This window comes from Leptomonas pyrrhocoris, assembly GCF_001293395.1.
Source record: "Leptomonas pyrrhocoris isolate H10 chromosome Unknown, whole genome shotgun sequence".
NCBI classification, from domain to species: Eukaryota; Euglenozoa; class Kinetoplastea; order Trypanosomatida; family Trypanosomatidae; genus Leptomonas; species Leptomonas pyrrhocoris.
The window spans coordinates 169,677-195,761 of record NW_015438360.1 but is presented as its reverse complement, the minus strand read 5'-3'; the positions used below and the strand labels follow the sequence as shown (position 1 = coordinate 195,761).

Genomic DNA, 26,085 nt, shown 5'->3' with positions numbered 1-26,085 from the left:
AAGATACCGTATCGCGTGCCAAAGCAGATATGTGTTATACGTACGCACGTGCCCATATAAAAGCAAACAAACAAACAGCAGAGGAATGGCTGGAAAGCAAATATATATATATATAGAAAAACCTAGAGTCAAACACCAGAAACAAAAGAGCAGCGACAGCACTCAGATGAATAACACACCAGCGGGATCTTACACAGTCAGAATATATATATATCGAAGAATACACAAACTCTGTGTACGCGGCAAGACAAAGAGTGCGGGCTGTGTTACACACCTATCAGCCGCAATGTGTAAAGCGCGCACACTCAGAGTGGGGAAAAACAAAACAAACAAAAAAGGAAAGGCTCACAATAAAAAATAGGAATTAATAATAATAATAAAGAGAAAAATAGGATCAGGAAGAGAAGAAAGAGTTTTCGCAGCGTCCGTACTAGCTGCCCACCAAAGGCAGGAGGCACGTACCCACGGGGGGAGGGAGAGGGAGACGACAAAAAGAAGAAGCAGAGAAGAAACCAGCGTAGGCTACCGCAGATTACCTACCTACCTACCTATATATAAGTAAGGACAGTGTATCTGCACCACGAGGCTCTCTAACAAGCAACCGACTCAAAACAGCAACAACCAAAATGTGCCGGAGAACGTGAAGAGGAAGAGAAAGGCTCTTTATTATGGTTAGACCAAACCACGACAAAATGACAGGGCTCCTCAATCGTGCTCCAACGTCTCAAATAGAAAGGAAAAGATAAATCAGGAAGAGAAACGAGCGAAATGCCTCTACACACCTACGAGAACAGAGAGGAAAAAGTGTCGAAAACGGCGCACATACATACAATGAACCGCCCACCACACACACACACACACACTGGTAAAGTGCTCTGAAGAAAAGAAAGAAAGGTGGGAGACAAGATGCGGAACAAACGACGATGCTTCTTTTTTTCTTCGACTGCTTTAAGAAATGCGACCTCCGAATGCTACATACATTTAAATACGGCAGGCGACGACCAACTCTGTGGTGATAAACGCTGTTGCTGCGAATGGAGAAAGCCAAAAATGGGCGTGGTGCGAACCGACATGAAAAAAAAAAGGAAGGGAAAGTGAAGAGCGAAATCTTTTGAGGAAGAAGAAAGAACAAACGAAAACGAGATGAAAGGAAAAAAAAACGGTAAGCGACAAGTGGGAGGTGTTCAAAATGCGTTGAAAAAAATAACAAGAAAATAATTTAGGTCCTTCTGTTTTTTTTCTTCTTTTGGCTTTTCTTTTTCGTGAAACGTCCGTTTCTTTTTCTGATAGATAAGTGAGGGAGAAAAGGAGTTTCAATAAGCAAAACAAGGCAGGTTTCGGACCTTCCTTCGGCAAGAGTCTTTCCCGCCCCTCACGGCACAGCCCGCGCTTTAGAAACGTACAAGGACCACGTACTACCACACGGCGAAAGCCCTCGTACCCCAGCTGACAGAATGTAAAACTCAGAAAAGACAAAAAAAAACCAGCAGTGAGCGGAGAATAGAGCGATGAATTGCGCAACGACGAGAAGTAGCAAAGAAAAGAAAGACAAGGAACGAGGAGGTGATCGATGGAGAGCGCTTGAAATGCGCAAAATCAGCTTTCCGTTGCGAAGAGAGTCAACGGGATACACCACACAACAAAGCGGACGATTATTTTTAGAACAGATAATAAAAATAGAGAAAGGACAAAAAATTAGAGTAGCAGATAACCTTGCACTTCTGGTGCTACAACGCACCTTTCTCCTGTGCACTTGTGTGACTGTTTATGAAGCCTATGGTTTCCTCCAGTTGCCCAGCACAGCTGAATTTTATTTACTCTTCTCGCTCGGTTGGGGTAATGTGCGTAGAAAACCAATGCTCAAACGATTCCGAGAAACACACTGGACTTCGTCAAACGGTGGAGCGAGGCCACGGCAGCGATCTTCCTAGCCCACAGGCCCGCGAGGGAGGTTGTTCCTCTTCTTGCTTGTGTGCACAGTTCGCGTTGTTCGCAGAAAGGAGGAGGACCAACAACAGTACAAGATATATTTGGTTTTCGGTAGAAGAAAGGAGAAGACGGGACAGCGGAAGAAATACAAAAACAGACCTACTACGAACCGCTTTCCTTTTGTGGTTTAGTCCTTCGGTGCTCCTACCTTGAACGGAGACGACAACAATGAGGGGGCGAAGGGAGAGGAGAGCGGTCAGGGCCGGCGCAGAAGCAGCAGTAAAAGCAGCAAAGTGAAGAGTATTTGAGAAGGAGATGAAAAGAGTGAGAGAGGTGGGGGGAGGGAGGGGGGAGAGAGAGAGAGAGAGAGAAGAGATTTCAAGGCAGCACGCCACAGTGAAAGAGATAGAAAGAAGAGGGGCGCCGTTTTCGCCAACTGTCTCGCGAAGATGGCCAGAGTTCTTCACCTTGCAAGCGAAGCAGCAAAGTAAGGTTTAGTGATCTGTAAACCGCTTGCCACAGCGCAACCTAAGATCGTCAACGTTGTTCGCGAGGTGCGATAAATAACATTCCTTCAAAACCGGCCAACAGTACAAAAGAAAGGAAGGAGAGGCCCCGTTGCTTTTGTTCCACCTAGCAAGTAAACTCCTCGGCCACCTCCGCAGGTGCCCTCACGGACTGCACCTTCGCCACCGCAGACTTCACTCGCGCCCTCAACGCCTCAGACGGCCGCCCACCTTGCCGCTGTGGCTGCTGCTGCTGCCGACGCGCGTAGCGCTGCCGCGCCTCGTCCACCTGCCGCAGCAGCTCCCGCATGCCCGCATCAACGGCAGGCACCCCAAAGCTGTCGCTGTCGGGTATGCGGTGTTCACCGGGCGAGACGGGCGGGGACGTCCCACTCACCGCCACGTGCGACGGCACGTGCGAGGAGTCGCCGCGCCGAGACGAGGAGTCTTCTGAGAAGTGGAGGAAATTCGTTGTTTGCCGCGGTGCACCAGCTGGACGGCCTAGATCGTTTTCCTCCAACCCAGCGACGCGTGGTGTGTTGTCGTCGCACGCCGGCACCCCGCGGTGGGGGTAGTACGGCACGGACGACGATGTTTGACTAGAAAACCCCATCACGTCCTCCCGCTCCCCTTGCACTGGGGCGGGAATCGCGGTGAGAAACGCCGCGGCTTCCGTCGCCGTTGCCGCCGCCATGGCTGCTGCGTTTGCGGTGGGCTGTCGATCCTCCACCGCACCGCTACCGCCGCCGTGGCGCCTGCTGTCCTCATGATCGTCATCTCTGTGTCGGCTTGGCGTGTCCACCGGTGGGGAGTGAACCCAGTCTTCTTCGGAGCTGCGTTTAAAACGGTTGACCGTGGTTACCAGCGGTGGCACACCGCCCCGCGCCGCGGTCAGAGCGGCGGTGATGACTGGAGACGCGTTCACCAGCGTCGGCTGCTGGCCGGACGGTGAATCTATCCCGTGCACCGGCCGGTATCCCCCCGTGACAGCTGCGTGTCGCGCCGGTGCGTCGGCCTCGTCGAACAGCCGCATCGCCGTCGCAGCAACGGCGCGTTGGTAAGTGGGGTTGAAGATTTCCATCGTGGAGGAGGCGCCCACGTCGGTGGCGGACAACGCGTAGGCCGGGAGGGGCGCCAGCGGCGGTGTCCCGACGCTCGAGTCGCCCGACTCGTCGACACTGGGCGCGGGGATGGTGGTGGTGGTGGCGCAGAGGGCGTTGGCACAGTTGCTGTAATCGTCGTGCTCGCTCGTCATGGTGCGAACGGTCGCGGAGGGATCGGGCGAGGAGGCCACCGGGGAGTGACTCGACAGCGGCTCCGAGTAGCGCGGAGGTGGAGCGAAGGAGCCGACAGAGGTGCGCGGGGATGCGTGCGTCGCGACGTTCAAACCCGCAGCAGGGTCGCGGTGCACCTCCGAAGCGGCCGCTGCTACGGTGATTGCTGCCGTGGCGATTTCTGCGTGCGGTTCCTCCTCGCGCTTTTCGACCAGCAGGGACGGAGAAGACGCCGCGACCACCGCAGCTGCATCCGAGAGGCCTCGCGCCATCTGCGACGTGGGGTCTGTCGTGGCCACCTGGAGAGGTGGCGCCTCCAGCTGCGGAGCTTCCGCGTTCGGCTGAACGTCCTCCTCCTCTTCCTCATTCGCGATTTCCTCCGCGCCGTCTCCCTCCTCCCCGTCAATGATGTCTTGCCTATCAGATGCACTGGCCAAAACCACGGCACTGCGCTCCTTCGCAGCAACGGCGGCACGTACGAGAGGGACAGAAACAACGGTAGCAGCGGGCTGATCCGCCGCCGCCTCCCCTTCCCCGACTTCTCGTCGCCCGTTTTGTTCTTGCTGCGGTGGTTCTTCGATTTCCGCCGGCGCCGGCCTTGCGACGTCCTTGTGCACAACAGGTGTCGCTTCCTCTTCTGCGGTCGACACCCCTGTGACGGTGGGGGGCTTCTGTGCGCTTGCCTCGGCGGCCCCGGCTGCCGCCGCCGTCCACGCAGGGACGTCGAGGTAAACGCTGGAGACATCGGCCAGCGCTCGCAGTGCCACATCCACCACGTTGTTGCGGCACGCCGGCGCCCGCCGCTGCGACCACCGTGCCACCTGCATCTCGAGCTCCTCGACAAACGGGACCTCGCGCGGACTCACGCACAGCCCAGGCAGCGGCGACACCACCGTCACAGGTTGACGCAGCAGCGCCATAATAACGGGCGTCTCCGCTGGTGGAGCGCGGCCACGACTCGCTCCTTCGGGACGAGCAAGGAAGGCAAGAAGCTCTTCGCACAGCGAGGTCGTGGTTTGGCTTTCGGGCACCGCGGCCACCGTCCCAGTGCAGTACGCGTGGACGGCAGCTGCGGTGAGCGCCGGCGTCGGTGCCTTCACCGTCTGCGTCGTCTCCCACGACTGTGTCAGCAGCAGCGGGGCGTTAAATCGATTTGAAGACGCATCCACTTCGGCAGCCGCAAGGAGAGCGTCAAAACCGCTCGCCGTGATGTTCAGCACCGACGTCTCCATGCTGGTACAGCGCTGGTACTGCGGAGCATTGTTCACGTGCAGGGCTACGTGGCAGCCAGCGCAGTCCGTCGCCCGGAAGTCCACGCACGCGGTACGCAGCTGCACACCGATGCAGCGCTCCATGACGACAGTGGTGGCAGCGCACACCACCACGTCCAGCGGACCCACGCAATGGCTGAGTCGCAGTGTGTTCACCGCGTCCTCGATGTACAGCACACCAAATTGCACGCGTAACACGCACACGTCGCTGAGCGTCGGCGCACGTGCCGTGAGATCTTCACCGGCGGCTTCTGCGGCGACCCGCTCTGCCATTCGTACCGGACACACCGCACCACGCAATCGCAGCACGGAGCAGTCCAGCAAATCGTGGAAGGCGACGGTGTGCTGGACGTGCCGCTGTTCAGCGGATGGGCTCGCGTCCGAGGCGTCTTCATACCGCTGCAGTACTTCCGTGTAGGCGGGCAGGGAGAGGTGCTCCGCCAACGCCTGCGCCGCAGCAGCCATCACCTCCGAGGCGTCACTCGGCGTTGCCTCTCGCCCGCCACCCTCTCTCAACACCCGGCAGTGAACCGCGCTGTACGGCACCGTGAAGACGGAGAACCACCTCTCGCTGCCACCGTCTTCGTCCTGTGTGTCATGATCGTCGCCGCTCTTGTACTTGCCGTGAGAGTAGTAGTGCATGTCCTCCACCACCACCAGCTTGCTCTCCTCGACGTTGACGCCTTGGCCTACGCCGCGTAGTACGGCGTTGAGGAGGTCGAACCGGCCGTCCTCGTACGCGGCGATCACCGTTTCCTCCTCTTGCCCTCCAAGACTGCCCATCACCACCCTCTGCAGCACCTCGTCGCTGAAAGGGCAGTCAAGGAACAGCGGCCGCACCCGCACTGCCTCACACGACTTCGCCAACAAGTACTCCGTCACCAGCGCTACGCAGTCCACCTGCGTGCACCGCTCCAGAACACACTCGCGCGCCATGACGATCAGCTGGCAGTGGTGGCAGTCGACGACCTGCAGGCTGCCCGGGGTGCCGGTGACCACGACGGTGCAGAAGCTGCAGCGCTCGACCGTCGCATCGCCCAGTATGCCGTGGAGAAACACAACAGGACGGCTGACTTCGCCGTTCGGCAGCTCTCCTTCTTTGCTGCCGTGTACATCGCACACCAACACATCCTTCTCGTGCAGTTCACCAAAGAAATGATACACATCGCTTTCCGCCTGCTCCTCCTGGTGTTGCTGCCGACGATTCGCCGTTTCGGTTGACGAGATAGCAGGGCTGCCGCGATGCACGTAGCGGGTGCCCGACGCGAGCAGGGCGTGGGCGTAGGGCGCCTCCGGCGTGAGACACAAGCCAACTTCGTCGCGTGTGCCCACGTTAGCGGTGGTTGCGGAGAGCTCAAACATACGGCGGTGCACGCCGTCGCCCGTGTGCTGTTCGTCCCCCTGTGCACCGCTGCCATTGACACGGCCTTCCAGAGTGCGCAGCGCCGCCGCGTGCTCCAGCGGCAGGCCCACACGCTTATAGTCCTCTACGAGGCCGCCGTAGACGAGCCCGTAGAGTGAAAACGACACGTTGCGGCTGTCCTTCAGCGGAGGGGCGCCGTCGTCCTGGTCGCTACACCCGGCCCAGCTGATCTGCGTGTTGTGCACCTCCGCACCGCAAATGTGGTGCGCCGCCACCGCGATGACCGGGCAGTCCCGGACGTCGCGCAGCACACATGCTTCACACGGGCCGAGTCGCACCTCACACCGCACCACGCCGTCTAGCACGACGTAGCGGAAGGGAGCGAGAAGCGTGATAGTGCAGTCCCGTAGCTGCTGCAGCACTAACGTGTCCGCCACGTCGGACAGCCGCGACAGCACAAACGCACGGCTGAGGCCAAAGGAGTCGCTTTGCTTGTTGGCCAGCACGAGGGCGTGCAGGTGGGGGTAATGGCGGAACTCACAGTAGCTGGTGGAAGGAGAAGAACAGCACAGCAGTTGCCTCGCCAGCGCATCTTCCGCGTCGTCACTCAAGGCGTTTTCGTCGGTGTCGTGCGCATCTGTCCGCCACGCCGGCGCCTCCCCACCAGAGGGCCGTATGAACGAGGAGACGTTGCTTCTGCCTTCTAAAACCGCCGTGGCGCTCTTGCGCGTCGACGCTCGTGGTTGAGCTCCATGCGTGTGCGCGTCGTCTTCATCTTCCGCGCCCGTCGCGATGCCTTTCCCTGCTGGCACACCGTACACACAGTGTAGCCCATCTGCGCTTGTGCCGACAGAGGGGAACCACGGCTGCCACGCCTGAAGACTACCCGCCACCTCCGGACAGAGGACTGACAGCACCGTCGTTGCGGCTGGCGCACTTGGGTCTGGCGGATGCTCTGCCGCATTCACCGCATGCAGCGACTCGCATAGGGCCATGCAGCGGGCCGTGTAGAGCGCATTGCTGTGCATCCGCGCCAGGTGCGGGGCGGAGCCGCACTCCGCACGCGCGCGCGCCCACGTGCAAAACGCGGGGTAGACCAAGCGGTGCACCGTGTCGCGCATCTGCGTCTCTGCTGTGTTGTCCTCCTCCCCCTCCTCCCCCTCCTCCACCGCCTCCGACGCGCCGGCCACGCCGAAGCGCTGAAAGAGCGCATGCGTATCCAGCAGGTCCTGCGCCGTGCGGTAATGAGGGCCGCAGCTGCGGCTGTTCTTCCTTGTGTTGCCCGAGGCGTCCTCGCTGATTCGGTGGGAGTTCGCTCCGCCGCCGTTACGGACGGCCTCCACGCACGACGCCTCCACACAGTCCACAATAAAGTTTTGCAGCGCCTCCTCGAACTCCGGTCGAAGACGGCCCACGGCGTGACGCTGCACATTGCCGTAGCCGCAGGTGAACAAGTCGGGGAGTTGCTTCGCAGCGGCGCTGTCGCTCCTGCGTGCGTCGCGTTCGCCGAAGCAAAAGGCCGCGATGTGGTACCGCGCCGCGTGTCGCGACGACGACTTCATGGCCGCCTCGTAGTCGCCAGCCAGCACGCCCAGCCGTTCCACTGCGGCCCACAGCGAGGTTGTGTGAAACGGTGGTACGCCGAGGTAGAGCAGGAATGCTATCAAGCCTAGCGCGTACAAGTCATCGGCGGTTGTCGGGGAGTACGCCGCAGGGTTTCCTCTGTTTCCCCGTGCGTCGCCATCCTCTGCATCGCTGTCGTCGCGGTCCCAGCCAAGAATTGCCATGTTGTGATAGGTAACGAGCTCGTTGATGTCCGGCCGTGACGGGGTACCGAGTCGCGCGGAGGTCTGCGCCTTGACGTGCAACCGGCGAGCACCCCACACCCGCGGCAGGTGCGCCGCCATCGCACACGCACGCGCCACGCTGAGCACGGACAAGTCCGAAGGCAGAGACCACGACTGGCTCATCAACCCACACGGCTGCGTGAGGACGGTGTCGCCGTCGTAGCTAGAGAGGAGGACGTTGCCGGAGTGCAGCGCCCCGTGCACGAAGCCGGCGTTGTGCATCACCGCCGTCTTGCACACCACACTGCGCAGCAGCGCCACGATCTCGTTCTCCTGCAGGCCGGTGCCGCACGCGGCGGGGAGTAGGTGGCGGAGCGGGATCATGTACGGTTCGGCTTCGAGTTGGGCGATAAGGCGGCAGTTCGCGTCGACGTAGACCGCGGAGATGCCAGCGCAGGTGGCGCGGGTAGGGCGTGCGTTATCGCTGTGGCTGCTGACTAGCGAGACGGAGGCGCTTCTCTCTACGCCGGCGGCCGTCAGTCCGGCCTCGTCCAGTGCGCGCTGGGTGTTCCGCATTTCCTGCGCCAGGTCCAGCAGCCGTCGCTGCACCTCTGTGCGCCGGCTCCACCGTGCACGCTCGTCGGACGCCACGAGGGGAAAAAGGGAGAGGACCTTGAAGAGGCAGACGTCCTCGCCGGACTCCTCGTTTTCTTCCGCTGCGGAGTGGCTCTCGCGCGAGCGGCGACGAAGCGTTTGCTGATACACCTGAGACACCATCGTGCAGTCGATCAGCTCCATGTCCTTCAGCACCTCGCTCCAACGTCCCGCCTCCTGCAGTTCGTGGGGGCTGTCCACCTCTGCGGAGCTCCTCGCCGCGCCGTCGCTGTCCTCCCAAGCGTCTCCTTCTTCGCCTTCCTCAAATTCGTCTTCGCCTGCCTCGGTGTCATACATGGCGTTCCTCTGTGCTTGTGCGGCCGCACGCACGTCCGCGGTGGCCGCTCCGACGCCTCCAAATTTGTATTCACGAAGCGCCTCTTCCACCTGTGCGGACTCGGGCGCGGACTGGGCTTCTGCGGAGGAGCTCGTCGGCGAGTGCAAGCTGCTGCTTCGGACGAACGGTGCTGCGCCGCTGCGTACATCCTTGTTGTCGCTGATCAAGTCACCATCATCATCATCATCGCCACTGGTTAGCACCGGCATGGCACGAGTGCCCGGCTTGTGATCCACCGCCGCGTTTCGATTTCCGCCATCCGCCGCCTCATTCCTGTCGTGCTTGCTGCGAGCTGCTTGGTGTATGAGGTCAGCGCCTTCATGAATTCTGGAGCTGTCACTCCGACTAGATGAGGGTGAGGATGAAGACGAGCTCGGTGCAGGAGCCATGCGCATCACGCCGGCACCGCTCTCCACACGCGACGTTTGCCTGTCATTATCATTTCCAGCTGCACCACCGCTAGAAAGATGTGGAGGCGTCGGAGGAGGAGGGGGGAGAGCTCCCGCAGCAGCGCCTGTATGCAGGTTCGCCTTCGCACTAGACGCGTTGCTGCTGTTGAGCGAGGTCGCGTATGGAGAGAGACAAACACGCGGCTGCGACGGCGACGGCGGCATCAGCACCCCACTGAGACGTGATGGAGACTCATCCCCGGTGGTGGCTGTCGTTGGTAGCGGTGCCGTTTGTGTCTCGCCGTGCACGGATGGGAGGTGCAGAAAGTGTTGATGCTTGAGGTCCAGCGCGGTGGGCGTCTCCCACACGACGGGCGCCGCCGCCGTCACACCATCACCACCACCACTACCGATCGCCACAACAGACCGCATCGTGCCACCGTCATCTTCCTCCAGCGTTCCGCTCTGCTCCAACGCTGTTTGTGGAGGCGAGAGCACGGCCGTGTCTGCGTCGCTGCTGCTGCTGTTGCTGCTGGCGGTGCCCTGTTCAGCACGGGGCCGCTTCTTCTGCCCTCCCTGTGCGCCGCCTTTGTGGCTGTGGGTGCTGCCGCCGCCGCTGCTGCTGCTGCGAGTCGGGAGGGGGAAAGACGTGCTGTGCATCACCGCCGCCTGTGGCGCCTCGGTCGACGTGACGTGGGTGGAGGTGTCGTACGTTGCGGGGGCGTTCTGCTGTTCCACCGTCAGTTCCGTGTCCGCCTTGGACAGAATGTGTTCTTCTTCTTCGCATTCGCCCACCGCAACACCATCGTCATCGTCGTCGTCGTCATCTGGTCGCATCGCGGAAGGGGAGGGCCGCGTCATGGTGGTGGTGGTGGAAAGCGCCGGCGGCGGCGGTGGCGGTTGTCGACGAGGTCCTGTGACGATGCTCGAGAAGGTGCCGGCCGCCGTGTTGGTTGCAGTACCCTCCACCACCTCCGCCGTATCGTAGGGCAGCTGCTGCGAACCTGCAATGACGCTCTCAACCGTCGCGTCGTCTGCGTCGTCAAGGTGGGCATCGTGTCTGCCCGCTGCGGTACGCCGAGGTACGTCCTCCGGCATCGTCATTGCCTCTTCCTCCTCCCCTTCCGCTCTCTCGACATGGACCTGCATCGGAGATCGCTGGGACGTGGGCAGCGGAGTGCCGACCTGCGACTGTGTGGTGGAGAGAGGGTGCAGTGTGGTGGCGGACACGGCAGGCGGCGTTTCCCCTTGGTCTTGCTGCAGCTGCCGCTGCTCAGCTGCGTCGAGGGCGGCCTGGACGGTGAGACTGGCAGCGCTGCTGTCCAACGCATCCTCGTCGACGCCTTCATCGAAGTCGGACACGACCGCGGCGCCATGGTGCACGTTGCGTTCTGCTGGGGACACCACGCGAGGGCGTAGAACAGCGCTCGCCTCACTCGTCGCCGTCGTGGTCGGTTTTGACGTGCGGGGAACCTCGCCGGGGGGCAACGCGGGAGTGGATGAAACCGGCGATGCGGGGTGGGCGGCGGCGGTGCTGTGGGGGAAGGAGAGGCGGTGAAACACAAGCTCAGCGGGGGACGACGCCGAAGACGATGAAGAAGAGGAGCGCCGCGGGTCCGGTCTGCGCGCGGCGACGGCGTCCACCACCACCGGCGGCGAAGACGCGCGAGACGAGTCCAGCGAGGAAGAGGAGGTGGAGAGCACGGCGGCCCGCCTACTTTGTGGGGGGTTGTACCCCGCTTCCGTTGCGTGCGGCTTTGGAGCAGCACGGTGTACGCCCGACAGCTCAAGCGATAACGACGAGACGGACGACGAGGACGACTGTGCGAGCCGCAACGCTGTTTGGGCTGACTCGCCAGCTGGAGTTGCCGATGCAGTGGCAGCCGCGGCACCAGCCGCGTCAGACGGGGTAGACAACTTCTTCGCAAAAAACGGCGGAACCCGCTGAGAGGCACGCATGCCACCCCTCTTGTTGATGTCAGCGGCGGCACCATCACTGTCATCACTGTCATCCTCGTCGTCGCTAACGGAAATAACCGCCCGCGCGCGCGTGGCCGTTGTCATCGGGCTTCCCTGGGTCCCAGCTGTAATAGAAATGTGCAGCGAGCTGCCGCGATGGGTGCCGTCTCCACCGTCGCCACGCTCCCCGTCACCTTCTGCCCTCCTCGCAGACGTGTCCGGAGATGCTGTTCGAGTGAAGGCACGCACAGTGCTCTCGAGGCCACCGGATGCGTCTGGGCCATTTCCTGAGAGACGCTGCGGCAACGCCTTTCGCAGTCGCTTTACCGGTGTTGGCTCGGCGGACGACTCGGAGGACTCGGAGTCAGAGAACTGCATGCTGTGTCGCACTTCGCAGTTTTGACTGCTGTTTCTATGGGGGCTTCAATCGAACGTCTCGGTGATGGTACGTTCTCGTCTCCTTCCTTTTCGGCTGAAGGACTACTGTCCTGTATCTACAGTGAAGTGTTTCTTCGTGCACAATTGAGATGGTAAACACAGAGGACCTGACGCTATCTATGTGTGACTGTATGCGAAATGAATACTCCCGTTAAAATCGCTGTGCCGGTCGAGCACAAAGAAAAAAAGTGCAGGGCCTTCGCTGGTAAAGTTTTGGTTGCGCCGATACAGAAGAGAAGTCAGCGTGCTCGACGACCGTGCGATAACAGATGAAGAATGTCCTGTAGAAGGTGTGTCGGCACCAGCTGGAAAGAACGCCCTAGCTTCGCTGGTGAACCGGCGCTCAATAATAATAATAATAATAACAGTAATAAACACAAAAAGCGGAGGGCAATAAACCGGTTGAGGTGCGCGGAGCACTCAACAACAACAACAAAGAAGAAGGAAGGAGCGAAAAAAGAGAGAAAGAAGGAAAGATGCTCTTTCAAAAAAAAAGTAAGCCCCTACTGTACGCGGAACAATCCGCCAGACCAATGACAACCCCCAAATGAAAAACAACCGCCGTGAAACAAGGGCACCAGTTCACTTACGTATCGTTGATGCGGCTGCAGTACTCTCCTCGACGCGAACTCGGACTCAAAGGCAAAAAAGAAACACGTACGCAGCAGATGAATACGATTTAGCCCTCTTTTCGCCCCTTCACGCGTTGCTCCAGGTAAAGCAGTGGCGGAAGAAACAAACAAACAAAAGCCGAAGGGGCCACCCTTACATATATGGTTGTTGTATGTGAGCGTGTGAGTGTGTGTTTTGCTTAAAGGAGGCGAAGGAAGACGTGAAAGAGAGGCGGGGAAAAAACAAGGAGAGAAGTTTTTTTGTTAGCTGCCAGGATGAAAGAGCAGCGGACCATTGTTCTCCATTCCATGCACCACTCCCTGTTGTAGAGGTGGCGCAGGTTGCTCGTGTGGATGCCGCAACCAAGGCTTTCTCGCTCAGCCGCAAGACAACGCCCTCTGCCAAAGTGAATCCCCTACTCCCCTCCCACACGCACTCCATCATCGGCAGAGACACTTGAGGCTCGCCAGCGGCACGGGAAAAGAAAGCGGAGAGTAGAAGTGTATACGACGAAGCGCATAGGGAGAACGGCGTAGACCCTGCTGTGGATTTCAATGAAGGCAGATATGCTCTTTCCACCCCACCGCGCACCTCCACTCCTTCCTGCCGTAACGCGTACAGGCGCCGGCCTCCCTCGCATCACATAAACTTCTTCAACTTGGGTGCTTAACCTGGTTTCTGTATAACACAGATTTATTTGCTGCCGAAACATCAGCGCAGAAATTGAAAGTAAAGCAAAAGAAAAACTAAAAAATTAGAAAAAGCAACGGTTCCGTCGCTGTTATCATCGTTTCGATTCTCTCTTTTCAACTTTTTTTTTTGCAGTGCGCGGGGACAGAAGTGATGACAAGCTGCACGTTGCTCTGATGTCACAATTTTCTGCTGTTCGCCTTGCCGCTCTGTTAGAACAGAGAGAAACAAGGAGATGACATAAACAACGACTGCTCTGCTTTCTTCACCTTTTTTTTTTCTTCTTTGAGTGGTCATCAAAAGAAAAGTAAGATAGTGTTCAAAGTCAAACGAGAAGACACGGCACAAATATAGAACAGTACTGCGATGCACACAGTCAAGAAGCACATTAACACACACGCACACTCTCTCACATACGCATAGGTACTGCTCAAAACACCGCGTCGGCCCCTCACCCTCCTTTTTCAAAAGCGCAAAAACGAAGCACTGTCACGAGAGGCGGTTAAGCATCTTTTCATTTTTGTCCGGCAGGCAATCTGCTCCTTCTGTGCTCATTTGGCTTCTCCCTCTTACAGTAGAGCGATAGCACTACTCGAAATTCTGATGCGCCGCTTTGACGGTATGCGCGTCCCTTCCCGCTGCATTTGCCGCAACATGCCGGTGACAGCAAACAGAAAAAGGAGAGAAGATGCAGGACGTTCGCTGAGGAAATGCTGACAGAACAAAAGAAAGAAAGAAGGCTCATCTACTGCTCCATGCATCCTCCTTTCTCCAGCTTGTTGGACTGTGTGTCAGACAAAGAAAAAAAAGCCGCTCCAGCTACAAATTCTTCACTCGCGTTTTTCTTTCCTCGCCACTTTTTTGGACCGATTTTAGTAACGATGATTAGTAGCCGAAGTGGCTCAACTAGTTCTGTGAAACAGAGGTAACCTTCCACAGTGCGTCACCTCGTCGAAACGAGTCGAATCGCAGAGCCGAGAAGAGAAGGTGGGTGATCGAGTAATGTGCAGCACTACGTGCCTCTCTTACCACAACATACGTATCGGGAAAAAGAAGGAAAAATGACACTGTCAAAAGGAAAGCTATCACATAAATATATAAAATAACAAAATATATAGAGCGAGGCGAAGGAAGCTCACAGCACCCAGGTGGCAACACTGCACTTGTTTTGCCAAGTAACAAAACAGAATCATAGTAATGGTGCCTGAGCGGCAGAAAGAAACCATTATTTTCTTTTCTTTTGCAGGTCCGTCAGAAAACAATGCTGCGCTTAAGAAAGAAGGGGGTGAGATATCAAAAAAAAAAGAAGTTTTTTGTCTTTGCGCCACCGTAGCCGTCAATAGATGTTAAGAAACTACGCAGACACTTACACCCACACGCTGTTTCCGCTATATTCACTGTTGTCGCCGTCAATCCGACCTCTGTTGGCGCTATGCGAACCTTAGAACCCAAGACAGGGGGAGGAGAAAAAAATATATAAACATCATTGTCGAAGGAAGCAAAGAACAAGGAGTAAAACGTACCCATTAATGTATGCGTGAGAATACCCCCCTTAAAGGGGAGAAAGCCCCATCTCTTTTTCCCACGAAGAGAGTAGAATTCAAAAAAAAAAAATAAAGGAGTGTGCACCGCCACCATCACCACACACATACAACCGTTTAAACTCCCCTCTTCACGCCGTCGGAAAGGAAAGGAAACGATGTGAAAACTAAAAGATACCCATCTACGCAGCTGCGGTGCAAGGAGGTACATATGGGAGGGCACGTCATCTCGCTGTGTCCTTGTCGCAGAGGTCAAGCAACCAGAGGGAAAAAAAAGGAAGAGTCTCGTTTCCGGCTTTCACTTCATGACGGTGTTTAGCCGCCGACAAGATAACAAGCAAGCAGGGGATAATGAAAACAGGGGGACAAACGTGAATGAAACCATCAACCAAGAAGAAGGGGAACAGGAATCAAGTGGGGGTGGCAGTTATTATTTACGTCGCGGACACGAGATAACCAGAAGGAGGAAGAAGGGAAAAAAAACTTCGCACAAACCAGCACCATCGGTCACACATCACAAAATACAAAAAAACGGCAACAACATATACATCTTGTCTTACATAACTAGACGACACTGAAAAGGAGGGAAATGGAGAGCGGCAGTACCTAATATGAGCGTCAAACCTAGTTTTCCATTAGTGTTTAAAAGACTTGGTCATTTCGTTTCGTTCAAGAGAGGGTCGCTGTCGAGAACAAAAAGGTGTGCGCAGCGCAATATATATATGTATGGTTTGTATCACGCATGCGGGGCTTTACAACTGCCATGGCTCTGATGCCCCCCGCATCCCACGCATCCCGTAAAGAAAGGGCAGTTTCTCTCTCCGCCTCTTTTCATTGCGTACTGGTCGCCCAACCCTTACCTCCTCGTTTCCCTCCTTTCCGTTCCTCTTGGACTACCGATGAAGGGGGGAGTAACTCGCAGTCTAGCAACAACAACAACGCAAAAAAAAGAAACACCACGAGGCAACGACAACTCGAATAACCAAGATCGGTGCACGTGGGAAGCGTCGGAGAAAGCACATGTACCAAACAAAGAAAAGAAAAAGGAGAAGGGGAAAGGGGGGGGGGGATGGGCGGGGAGACGGACGCAACGCTCAACCTTCTCGTCATTGCTTTCTCTCCCTTTGGCATCACCACATCTTCACTCACCAGACGCACGACGCCACCACAATTGAAGAAAAAACGACCACAACGAAGACAGAACAAAAGAACAATTGGTTAATGGAAAAAAAAAGAAGAAAAGGAGAAGAGCAGGAACCCCGAAGGAAACGGGTGAATACCACGAATGCCGTCTCTTCCTCTAAAGCATATGACTCTCTCATCCGTCTTTGTGAATTCACTACTCGTTTGCCGTTGATGTGTGCTACTTATAGCAAGTTTTTTCTTTTTAAATGAATGAAACACAACACAAAAGGCATGAAAAACCTACGTTAGTATTTTTCTTTGTTTGGCCGTTTAGCCTCCGAGAGAGCGGAGGGAAAAGAGTTTATCTTGGCTACGCGGCGAGCGTGTATACGTGCAGACGAGAGACAAGAGAAGCCGAACAGCTCATCGTGGAAATTTAATTTGCCGTCTTCGCGCGTTTCCCTCGAAAGAGCGACTGCGCTGCGAAGACGAGGAAAGAAACAAAGAATGAGAGAAGAGCACAGCGGATTCACTCAGCCGTAAAGCGTTTTTCTACGGCTCCGAGAGAGAGAGAGAAAGGGAGCAGTGGCGTGCGCCCGTCACGCAAACATCGGCGCCTCTTTCCTTCGTTCTCCCCTTCCCTCTTACTGAGCTCCTCGTACCTGAACCATTGCTTAGCTCGACGACGAGTGATGCTTCCTCACATCATCCGACACGGCGTTCTCTCCCGCACCCTCCTCCTCAGCCTCGTGCATCTCTCCCCACACCCAGCTGCCACGGTGCATGATGTAGATGCCCAGGATGAACATGAGCGCGCCGACGAAGAAGCCGGTGCCGAGCATGACAGACGCAGAGCGCACCGCGGAACAGTAATGCACGTCGTCCTTGTCCGTCGTGAAGCTGCTGCCGAACTTAGGCATCTCGATAGTGTTGGCGACCTTGTCGATGATGAAGTTGCACTCGAGCAGCGGATGCACGTAGGAGAGTGCCGTGCTGACGTTGGCAGCGTAGCCGGCAGCAACGATGATGTCGTTCGCGTACTTCTTTGCGGCGATGTCGGGATGCGTGTAGTCGACGCAGCGCTCCGCGCACTCGGCGACGGTGCACTTCTCGAGGTACTTCATGCCCGTCTGGTTCTTGCACAGCGTGTTGGTGAGAATGGTCTTGGCGTACGTGGCTTGAATCACCTCCACCACGTCGTCCAGCGTCTTGCACGTCTCGGCGTTGGTGAGGCCCTTGCCGCACATGAAGACGTGATTCTTGTCGGTGCCGGGGTACACGTCGGTGGTGTCGCAGTACTTCAGTAGCTCCTCGCAGGCGGATTTGGCGGCTGTTGTCTCGAGATCCGACACCTGCGTGCGCAGCCCCCTGAAGTCGAACTCGTCGTCGCACCACGGCACCAGGTACCACTGGAAGACGCCAGGCTCACGTTTGTACTGCAGCGTCACCTCGCCGCAGCCGGCGTACATGGCGTAGATGCTCACAGTGAACACGACGCTTAAGAGAGCGAAGATGATGGCGAAGATGAAGTAGAGGGCACTCCACGCCACCGGGCAGCAGCCGGTGCAGCGGCAGCAGGCGAAGATGAGCATGCACAGCATCAGCGCCACACCGACACCGCCGACGCAGCACACGACGATCTCAGCAAGGCGAAAGTACTTGAAGTAGTCGGAGCGAATTGTATCGATGTTGCTGCCGATTTTGTCGGTCACCACGTCAAAGGCGCTCAGGTCCACGTCAGGCAACACCGGCGGATTCTTCGAGTAGTCTGTCAGCAAAGTTGTGATGTTCGAACGCGTGTCGACGAAGTAGGCCACCGTGACGTGCCGCGCGTCGTGCAGAATCTTGTCCGCCGACTGCGTGAGCAGTATGACGCCGTACACAAGCAAAACGCACACAGCACAGGCGACGAGGACGGCGATGACAATCCACATCCACAGCCAGCATTGCGCCACGCCACGGTCGGTGATCCCTTTTGGTCGCACGCAACGCTGGCAGCAGCTGCAGCAGCGACAGCAGAAGACGATGGGCAGACCAAAGAGCGTGAAGATGAAGATGAGGGCGGCGAAGCCAGGGTAGAGGTAGTAGCGCCACTCTGCACCGATACGTTTGTTGTTTCCGAGACAATCAACGAGGTCGTTGCTGGCGGACGGCCCGGTCCAGACCATCTGGCATTCCAGCGAGCGCTGCGCGGTGACTGTCACCGCCGTCATGCACAATACAAAAGAGAGCAGAGCCCCCACAAGAAGGACAGCCTTGCCCATTGTGAACGTTTTTAGCGCTTTTTCCCAATTGATTGGTATGAGCGTGTATGTGTGTGCGCGTTTGGTGGTGTATGTCCAAAAGGGAAAGAGCAGCCAAATTCGCTGAGCACTGCGTGTCACGATGATCTCTTCTGGTAACAGAAAGCGGGGGGAGGAGAGAAAGAAAAGAAATCACAAGAACTTGACGGGGAAAGCGAAAAGGTGGAGAAGCAAGCAAACAAAAACAAAGAAAGAGGAACGGAATGCCGCACAGAGTGGAGGCAGAGGAAAGAAGAAAAAGCGATGCTGTTTTTTGTGTTTGTTTTCAACTGTTATTTCTACGTTGACTCCCTGCGGGGAGAATTGTGACGCGGGGACGGGAGGTGGCAAAGACAGAAAGGCGGAGAGAAATGGGAGGAAAACAGAAGGAAGGCAATCAGGGACTGACGTGCAGTGAACTCGGCCAACACGCATGCGTAACTTGGATATGGGCGAGCTCGAGACGACAGGGATGCTTTTTCCCTTTTTTTGAGGGGGAGAGGACTCGTCTGACAACTGCTCGTCACTCAGCAACCCAAACGCAGATATTCGCAGTTGTGGCGTAACGAGTGCCACAATCATGGACGTCTTCGTCGGTGTCATCTCCCCATTGCCCTTTCGATACACATATATATATAGTGCTTTTTCCCTTTTCCTTTTCGGTCTTCGAGGTTGATTTGCTCTCGTTGTAGAGAATGTTTTATTGTGTTGCCCTGTACATTTGTGCTCGCTCGCCAGCAGCACCTCTTCAGTTTCTCTCACTGCCGAGCCGGAGAGACGCAGAAGAAAAGAAAACAAAAGCTGGCTGCCGTCAACGCTCAGCTTTTACGTCTATTGAAGAAAACTGTGTACATGAGAGGGTTCGAAAACCCCAAACAAAAAATAGTAATAATCAACACGCACTTCCTAGCTTCTTAGAACGGCACAGAAGAGTAATAAGAAAAGATTGTTTCCAACCATGCGCGTCAAATGGTCTCGCCCTGGTCGACCACCGCCTCCGCCCACCGCATCGCAGAACCGTAGAGGGCTCGCCAGTCCTCTTCAGCTGCCGCCACGGCCGACGCCACGGTGGTCTCGTCTGCGCACCGCAAGAACAGAGCCACCAATAAGATCGCCATGACCTCCACCGGCGCGTCTTCAATTTGCTGTGGCTGGAGAAACGCCGGTGGATGCGCACCGACGGCCTCGAGAGCTTCATTCGACGGCTTCGTTGCCTGTATCAACGGCCAGTAGCGGCACATGACGGAGCTCCAGTACGCACCTTCCTCGGTCCTCGAATGCAGAGGAGAAGAGGCCAACGCAGCCAAGGTAACTTGCAGCTGCATCGGCGAAGCGCGGGAGGTGTAACACTCGTCTTCGTTTGCGGGTGTTGTGGTGGCACGGCTTGACGAGGGTGGGGACAGCATCGCATCCACCACGCCGTGTGTGCTCCAGGTCTGATACAGGGGCACCACCGCGTACATCGGCTGGACGCTGCCGCAGACGAGCTGAAACACCGAGCTGTGATCTGCTACAGAATCGAAAGAGGCAGCGGTCTCCCCCAGCACGGTTTGCGCGGTGCTGCGCTGCGTGCGTGTACTGCCGCGCCGGCTCGCACCGTTCGCTCCTCTGGAGTCAGCGCCGTTTTTGGAAGGGCGGCTCGTGGAGAGCAGGCTCTCCGTGCGCTGCGAGGACGGTGCTCCAGCCACCACGGACGACAGCCGTAGTTGCGATTTCAGTGGCAGAAAGGCCCGCACCCCGCCGAACAGCTGCAGTGGAGCCAGCAGAAGATCCACGGCAACGCCCTCATTCGGGAGCACCACACTTTTCAAGATGGAAGAGGTGGTCAGTGAAGGCTCAGTGGTCAACAGAAGTTGCCGCCACTCGGCCGTCAGAGACGGCGCACGAATAGGATCCACCACGGCTCCCACGGACGCCAACGCCAGCTGGAGCTGCCAGAGAGGAGCACTCCGACTTGTGGCTGTGGATGCGGTGGCGGCAAAAGTGGCGAGACAGACAGCCGCCGCGACATCTGCGACCCGGCACACGTTCTCGATGTCATCGGCGAGTGTGTTTGCCTCCGTCGAGTCGCCGTTGTCGGCGCCGCGGCATGAAAGTCTCAGAAGGGTGGTGCACAGCCGCAGCACCATCAGCCGCAGCTCCCACGTCTCCGCCGCCTGTGTGTTCCACCACGCCGCCTTCATCGCCGCCGCCGCCTCATCCTTCTCTGCGTCTAGAGAAACAAGAACATGGGAGATCAGCTTGCGCAGCGTCGGCCGTGGCAGCCCGCTGGACTCTGCTTCGTCTTTTGCGTGTCCCCACCACCGCTCGCAGCACTCCACTACGAGTCGTACGCCAACAGCGCGTACGTCCACCGCGTTGGCGATGTCCAGACACGCCACGGCCGCTGCGTGGACGCACCGGGCAAGTGGACCGTTTGCGGGAGGCGGTACACGCAAGATCTCGTCGTGTGACGCGGACGAGGGAAACTCTGCAATGGAACTTTGGAAGATGTGCCAGTACGTCCGTTGTCGCTGCCGCGCGGCGCTGCTGCTGCTGCTGCTGCTGTTACTAGAGGCTGGGGGCTTGTCCGCCGTCGCTTCCGTCTCGCTGTTGTCTCCAGGCGTGTCCTGTGACGCGGAGAGGGAGGAAGGACGAAAGACCTGCGAAACGTACGGCAGCACCTGCATGCACACGGCAAGCTCCGACGTGAGAAAGTCAACCAACCCAGCTTCGCCATCCACCGCGCCAGCGCTGGTGACGGTAACGCGGCTGCTGCTGCCATTGTTGCTGGTGCTGGTCTCCTCCGGTGAAGGGGCGGTGGGCACGAAGGTGGCGCTCACCAAACGCGCCAACGCCTCGCGAACCGCCGCTGTGCCGTGGCGCAGCAAGAAAGGCTTCGCAGCACGCAGCACGTAACGCCTCAACACGTAACTTGCCCGCGGCACATCCAGCTGACGGGCGACGCATGAAAGAAGGTGAAAAACGGAGGCCACGTTCAGCTGCTGACGCGCGTTCACGAATATGGGGAGCGGCTGCTGCGATGAAGCACACACAGCTGATCGCTGTGGGAGCTCACCCCCCGTTGAAGGATTTCCTACCGCCGCTTCCGAAGTTCTGCACGTCGCCGTAGCGGCGTTTCGAACCAGTGAGCTGTGCGGGGATGACGCAGCGGAGTCTAGAGCGCCGTTGTCTTCCTCTTGCTCTTCGCTCACCAAAGCGGCGTTTTCACGTGCGCTCTCCGCATCCCCACGACCACCACCGTCGCAGCAGCCGTCAATAACCGTTGTGATGGTGGTGGTGCTGGCTGGGGGCTCTAACACCGGCACCTGTGCCGCCTCGCGCGTAAAGGCGAACGAAAAAGACTCGAGGAGGTAGCTGTACTCGTCCGGTGAGTTCTGCAACGCGGCGACGATGCCGTCCACGTGCTGGCTGAGGGTCTCCCAGCACGCCTTCATGCAAGAGAGAGGAAACGCCTGCCGATGCGCCAGCAGATGCCCTAGCACGTTCTCCAGGACCTCACCGCTGCCGTCATCGGTGGAGCAGTCCAGCAGGTGCTCCAACTGCTTGTGGGCACCGAGGACGTCGGCGAGAATCTCGCTCAGCGCCGGACGGAGCATGTAGTGGTGCTTCGCAAACAGCTCGCGCGAAACAGCCGCGGCCCGCTCTCGGAGCTGTCCCGAGCCGCTCCGCAGTGCGAGCGCCGTCCTGAGTGCGGGGGAGTGCACCTTGACCCGCAGCCTTGTGGTAGCGCGGCTGTTGCCGGGGTTGCCAGGTCGGCTCTTTCTCCCCTGCGAAGTCGGCCGCAGCGCGTCGTCAGCGGCGTGTGCCCCGCCACCATCCGGCTCCTCCGAGTCGTCGTTTGCCGTGAAGGGCGACTCCGACTCGCTCTCGCCCTTTCCGTTCGCTTTCTTCTTGCCAGACCTGCTCTTCTTTCCTGCTGCCGCTGATGCTGCTTTCGTCGTGTTGGTCTCCGGTTCTCGATAGAATCGCCCCCTGTACAGCGTGGTGAGGGGGAGGCGGTCATCGGCAACCGCGTTGGCTCTCCCGCTGGTGCCGTTCAACATCGGCCACGAAGATGACGCGACACCGTCACCCTGCTGCTGCTGCGGCGGCGGCGTTGTTGCAGCCGCTTCCTCCTGCAGGCGCCGGACCACGGCGTGCTGCTGCGTGATGCGCGCGTTCTGCACTCGCTGCTGCGTCTCATCCGCCACGTACTTCGCCCGGTCTAGCACGACGTCCTTCCGTGTGCCGCTGGCGGTGTGGACGAGGGTGCTGGCGGTGGGTCGAGCGTAGCGGGGGACGGCCCCTAAGGCGTTCGCCCCGCCCGCCAGCTCATCGTTGTCGATGAGGGCCAGACGTTGCTGCAGCACATGGGCGGCATACTCCGCCGGCGGGGCCGCTTCGCTGGCTGCGAGTTCGGCTGTGTTCGTCGTAGTCGTATCATTTGGGTGGGCAGCGGCAGCAGCATCACGTGGGCTGTTCCCCGCATCCAGCGGATCGTGCAGCGTCGACGGCTCGCCTTTCGCGCTGGTCGACACGCCGGTGTTTGCCACAGCGAGCAGCTTCGCGGTAGACGCCGCATTTGTGGGCTGCACGTACGCGTTGCGGGAGGTGCCCACCGCATCTAAGCCTCGCATGGGCAGCGTGTGTGAGGTGAAGTGTTCGTAGAGGCATTCCAGCACGGTGAGCGCCGCGTTAGGCTCACGGCGCAGCACCGCATCAATCAGCTGCGGAGTGACGGATTGGCAGTTTAGCTTTTGCAGGGCGTTGTACACCTGCAGCCAGATGTCGCGCTTTGTGGCAGCAGAGGCGCCATTGGGCAGCAACTGAAGATTGACGTATTTGGTGCCGCTGTATCGACTGACGATTTCCGCGGCTGCGTGGCCCGTGGCCAAGTCACGCTTTGGGTTTTGAACCGCGTCGGAGAGCTCGAGTGACTGCAGCCACTTAATTACCTCCCGTTGCATCTTCGCTGGACCGCTTGAAAGCTTTTAATGTGGCGAAGGAAAACTCTTTTTCTTTTGCTTGTATTTTAGATGACTCAGTCAGGTGCAAGTATTGAATAATAGAGCGTGCGATCGCCTGTTATGTACATGGAATCGTGTGGGGCGGAGAAAGCGGTAAACCACACCGGTCTCTGTGTGTGTGTGTGTGTGTGTGCGTGTCGCTGTCGCTGTGGCTGTTGCGCAAAAACGTTTCGACGCAGCGTCGCGGCTTCGCCACAGCAACGAAAGGCAGTGCCGGGAAAACGAAAAGTAAAAAACTAGATATATACATATACATATATGTGACCAAGAAAAAGAAGAAGTTGAGACGGGATGAACGCGGACGCAGTGGGAAGAGGAACAGCGACGTTTGGCGGCAAACAAAACGGAGAAGCCAGAACAGCACGAAAGGCGCATCACATTAGAAATGCGTTCTTTCTTCCTTTCTTTTTTGCTACTGTGAGTCGCTGCATCGCATTGGTAGAGCAACGCAAAGCGTGGCATCGCACCTACACACACTAGAGAATTTACCTCCTTGTTGTGGTTGACCGGCACGCACCGTAAAGAGAGCCTTCGGGCGCAGACACATTAGCGGCGATTATGAAGTTGGTGAGTGCCACAGATTTTACAATTATGTTGCGTTTACTTGAATAGGCAATAATAGTAATTGGTTAACCTGTGTGTGCGTGCGCCTGCGTTCGCAGCGCAAAAACCTGAAAGGTAAAGTACACGCACACGTACCCCCTCCTCAACAATGTCGTGGCTTGCTTACTGGCTCCACTCATCTGTGAGTGTGAGAGCAAAGAAGAACACGCGCTACGCTGCCTTCGCTGTGCGGCTGTCCCCCTCTCGCTCTCTCACTCACCCCCCTCGCCGCGCTCTCAAACCTTAATTTCGCTTGGATCTTCCGCGGGGATCGGGATGCCCCACTCCCGCAGCTGCTTCTGATAAAACGGCACCCCGTCCTTCCAGTCCGTCAGAAGCTCGTAGCCCTCCGGGGTGCATACAAGCGTGTGCTCAAACTGGGCCGAGCGTTTGCCATCCTTCGTCGTGCTCGTCCAGTTATCCGGCCACGTGACGTCCTGCCAGACGCCCTGGTTAATCATCGGCTCGATCGTGAAGACGTGACCAGGCCGCATCATCCCTGGCGTCTTGTTGTCCTTGTAGTGGCAGATGTTCGGGGTGGTGTGGAAGAGTCGACCGATGCCATGGCCGGTGTAGCTGCGCACCACGCTGCAGCCCGACTTCTCCGCCCGCGCCTCGATAGCGTCACCGACGTAGCGGTACAACTCATCCGGCTTGACGACGTTGATGCCCGCCATCATGCACGCGTAGGCCGTATGTACCACCTTCACGCTCTCCTCATCCGGCCTGCCCACAAACACCGTCTCGTTCAGGTCGCCGTGGAAGCCGTCGAGGTAGCAGGAGACATCTAAGTTCACAATGTCGCCCTCTTCGAGTGGGCGGCTGTCGGGGATGCCGTGGCAAATGATCTCGTTCACGCTTGTGCAGACCGATTTGGGGAAGTTGTAGTAATTGAGTGGGGAGGGGTACATGCCACGCTCGACGGTCGCCTCATGCACGATGCGGTCGATCTCGTCCGTGGTAATGCCCACCCTCACGGCTGCACAGGCGATATCCAGCACCTCCCGCGACAGCGCGTTCACCCGCTTGATCTTGAGAATATCACAGGTGGCACGCAGGGCCTCGTCGTTGTAGTCGTCGTGGAGGTGCTTCAGGGGGTATGCGATGACGCGGTTGCTGCCACGCTCCTTCTCCTCCACCTCGGACACGCCGTCGTTGCGCTCGGCGTAGTCGGGCAGCGCAATCTCCTTTGGCACCGCGCGACGCGGCGTAATCTTGCCCGGGCGCAACGGTCCGGCGAAGTTAAAGTGCTTCTCGTCCGCCGCGGTCATGGTTGGGATGTTCGCGACAAGGTTTTTGGAATCCGCGTGCTTCTGCTTGTGGTCGTTCCAGTGCTTCTTGAAACAGTCCTGAGAGCAGAAGAAGCTAGGCGGCAGTCCGAGCTTCTTGCAGGTGGGACACTGCAGCGCTGCCTCACCCGCACCGCAACCTTCGCACGGCATCGTGGGCTTCTCGATATGTATTTTGTTCTTTTTGCAAGTTGATCACGTCGGTGTTGTTGTATAAAGTGCGCTGTTGTACACGCGATGAAGTTAAATACAATACTTATTTTTCTTTCCTTTACTCCCTAGATAAGGTCGCGGCGGTTTCGAAGGAAGAAATGCGGTAAGTGAAAAGCACCACCACAATGCTTGGGCGTTGTTGTTGTGTTTGGTCACATCCGGCCATGAAAGTCGTTCGTAGTTGACACGGAATAACCGGGAGAAACGGAAGACACAAAGGAAAGGAAAAGCAGAGAAGGAAGGAACAATGCAGAACGGAAAGCAGAGGTGCCGGAACATTCAGCATGACGAGACGTGTTTTTTTTTTCCCCAAAGCGCGTCGTCGAGCACGTTTCATCTTTCAGCGCGCTCCACGACTTCTGCCTTTTCCTTTTCTTTTGTTTTCAACGAGCAGGCGGGAAAAAGAAAGCGAAAAGCGGCTCCGCATCAAACTGGAAGACACAGCAGTGGCGTAAGCGCTCCGAGGAAGACAATATGCCACATGTGAGTATCAAAAGCACTGAAGAGCGCGCGTGCTCGACTTTCATGTCCAACCTGGGTCACTCGCAAGTCTCGGCAGCATGCGGCGATGTGGTTTATTGCTGCGGTTGTGGTTTGCTTCTTTTGCTATTAAAACTCTCAGCATTGCTGTTCACAGCGCTTACAGAAGATGGAAGGGTGCTGCAGGGGGTGTATCTACGCAGACATCACTTGTAATACTTATTTTCTTCAGTGGGGCATATGCCAGCATCAAGATCAAACGCAAAATAGTAGGCTAGGAGGAGGGGGGAAAAAACAGTGGACGAATTCCAGCAAATTCAAGAAAGAAAGAAAA

At 57.5% G+C, this 26,085-nt stretch overlaps 4 protein-coding genes across 6 annotated transcripts; all 4 read right to left on the bottom strand.

Annotated features, from left to right (window-relative positions):
- Window positions 1–2,562: 2,562 nt before the first annotated feature.
- On the bottom strand, window positions 2,563–11,847 carry ABB37_02509 (hypothetical protein; the record flags this gene model as incomplete). Its single annotated transcript, XM_015799523.1, has 1 exon — window positions 2,563–11,847. The coding sequence occupies one exon, from the start codon at window positions 11,845–11,847 to the stop codon at window positions 2,563–2,565; it is 9,285 nt and encodes a 3,094-aa protein (XP_015661125.1).
- A 4,702-nt stretch (window positions 11,848–16,549) lies between these two features.
- Window positions 16,550–18,471, bottom strand: ABB37_02508 (hypothetical protein; the record flags this gene model as incomplete). Of its 2 annotated transcripts, none has more annotated exons than XM_015799521.1 (1): window positions 16,550–18,471. In XM_015799521.1, exon 1 carries the CDS (start codon window positions 18,137–18,139, stop codon window positions 16,550–16,552), a length of 1,590 nt encoding a protein of 529 aa, XP_015661123.1. In that variant the 5' UTR covers window positions 18,140–18,471. The 2 variants fall into 2 exon arrangements, with proteins under 2 accessions (XP_015661123.1, XP_015661124.1); XM_015799522.1 differs by having other exon boundaries at window positions 16,550–18,458.
- Window positions 18,472–19,122: 651 nt separating this feature from the next.
- ABB37_02507 (hypothetical protein) lies at window positions 19,123–23,405 on the bottom strand (the record flags this gene model as incomplete). Of its 2 annotated transcripts, none has more annotated exons than XM_015799519.1 (1): window positions 19,123–23,405. In XM_015799519.1, the coding sequence occupies exon 1, from the start codon at window positions 23,104–23,106 to the stop codon at window positions 19,123–19,125; it is 3,984 nt and encodes a 1,327-aa protein (XP_015661121.1). In that variant the 5' UTR covers window positions 23,107–23,405. The 2 variants fall into 2 exon arrangements, with proteins under 2 accessions (XP_015661121.1, XP_015661122.1); XM_015799520.1 differs by having other exon boundaries at window positions 19,123–23,404.
- A 600-nt stretch (window positions 23,406–24,005) lies between these two features.
- Window positions 24,006–25,401, bottom strand: ABB37_02506 (putative methionine aminopeptidase; the record flags this gene model as incomplete). Its single annotated transcript, XM_015799518.1, has 1 exon — window positions 24,006–25,401. Exon 1 carries the CDS (start codon window positions 25,209–25,211, stop codon window positions 24,006–24,008), a length of 1,206 nt encoding a protein of 401 aa, XP_015661120.1. The 5' UTR covers window positions 25,212–25,401.
- Between the last annotated feature and the right edge of the window lie 684 nt (window positions 25,402–26,085).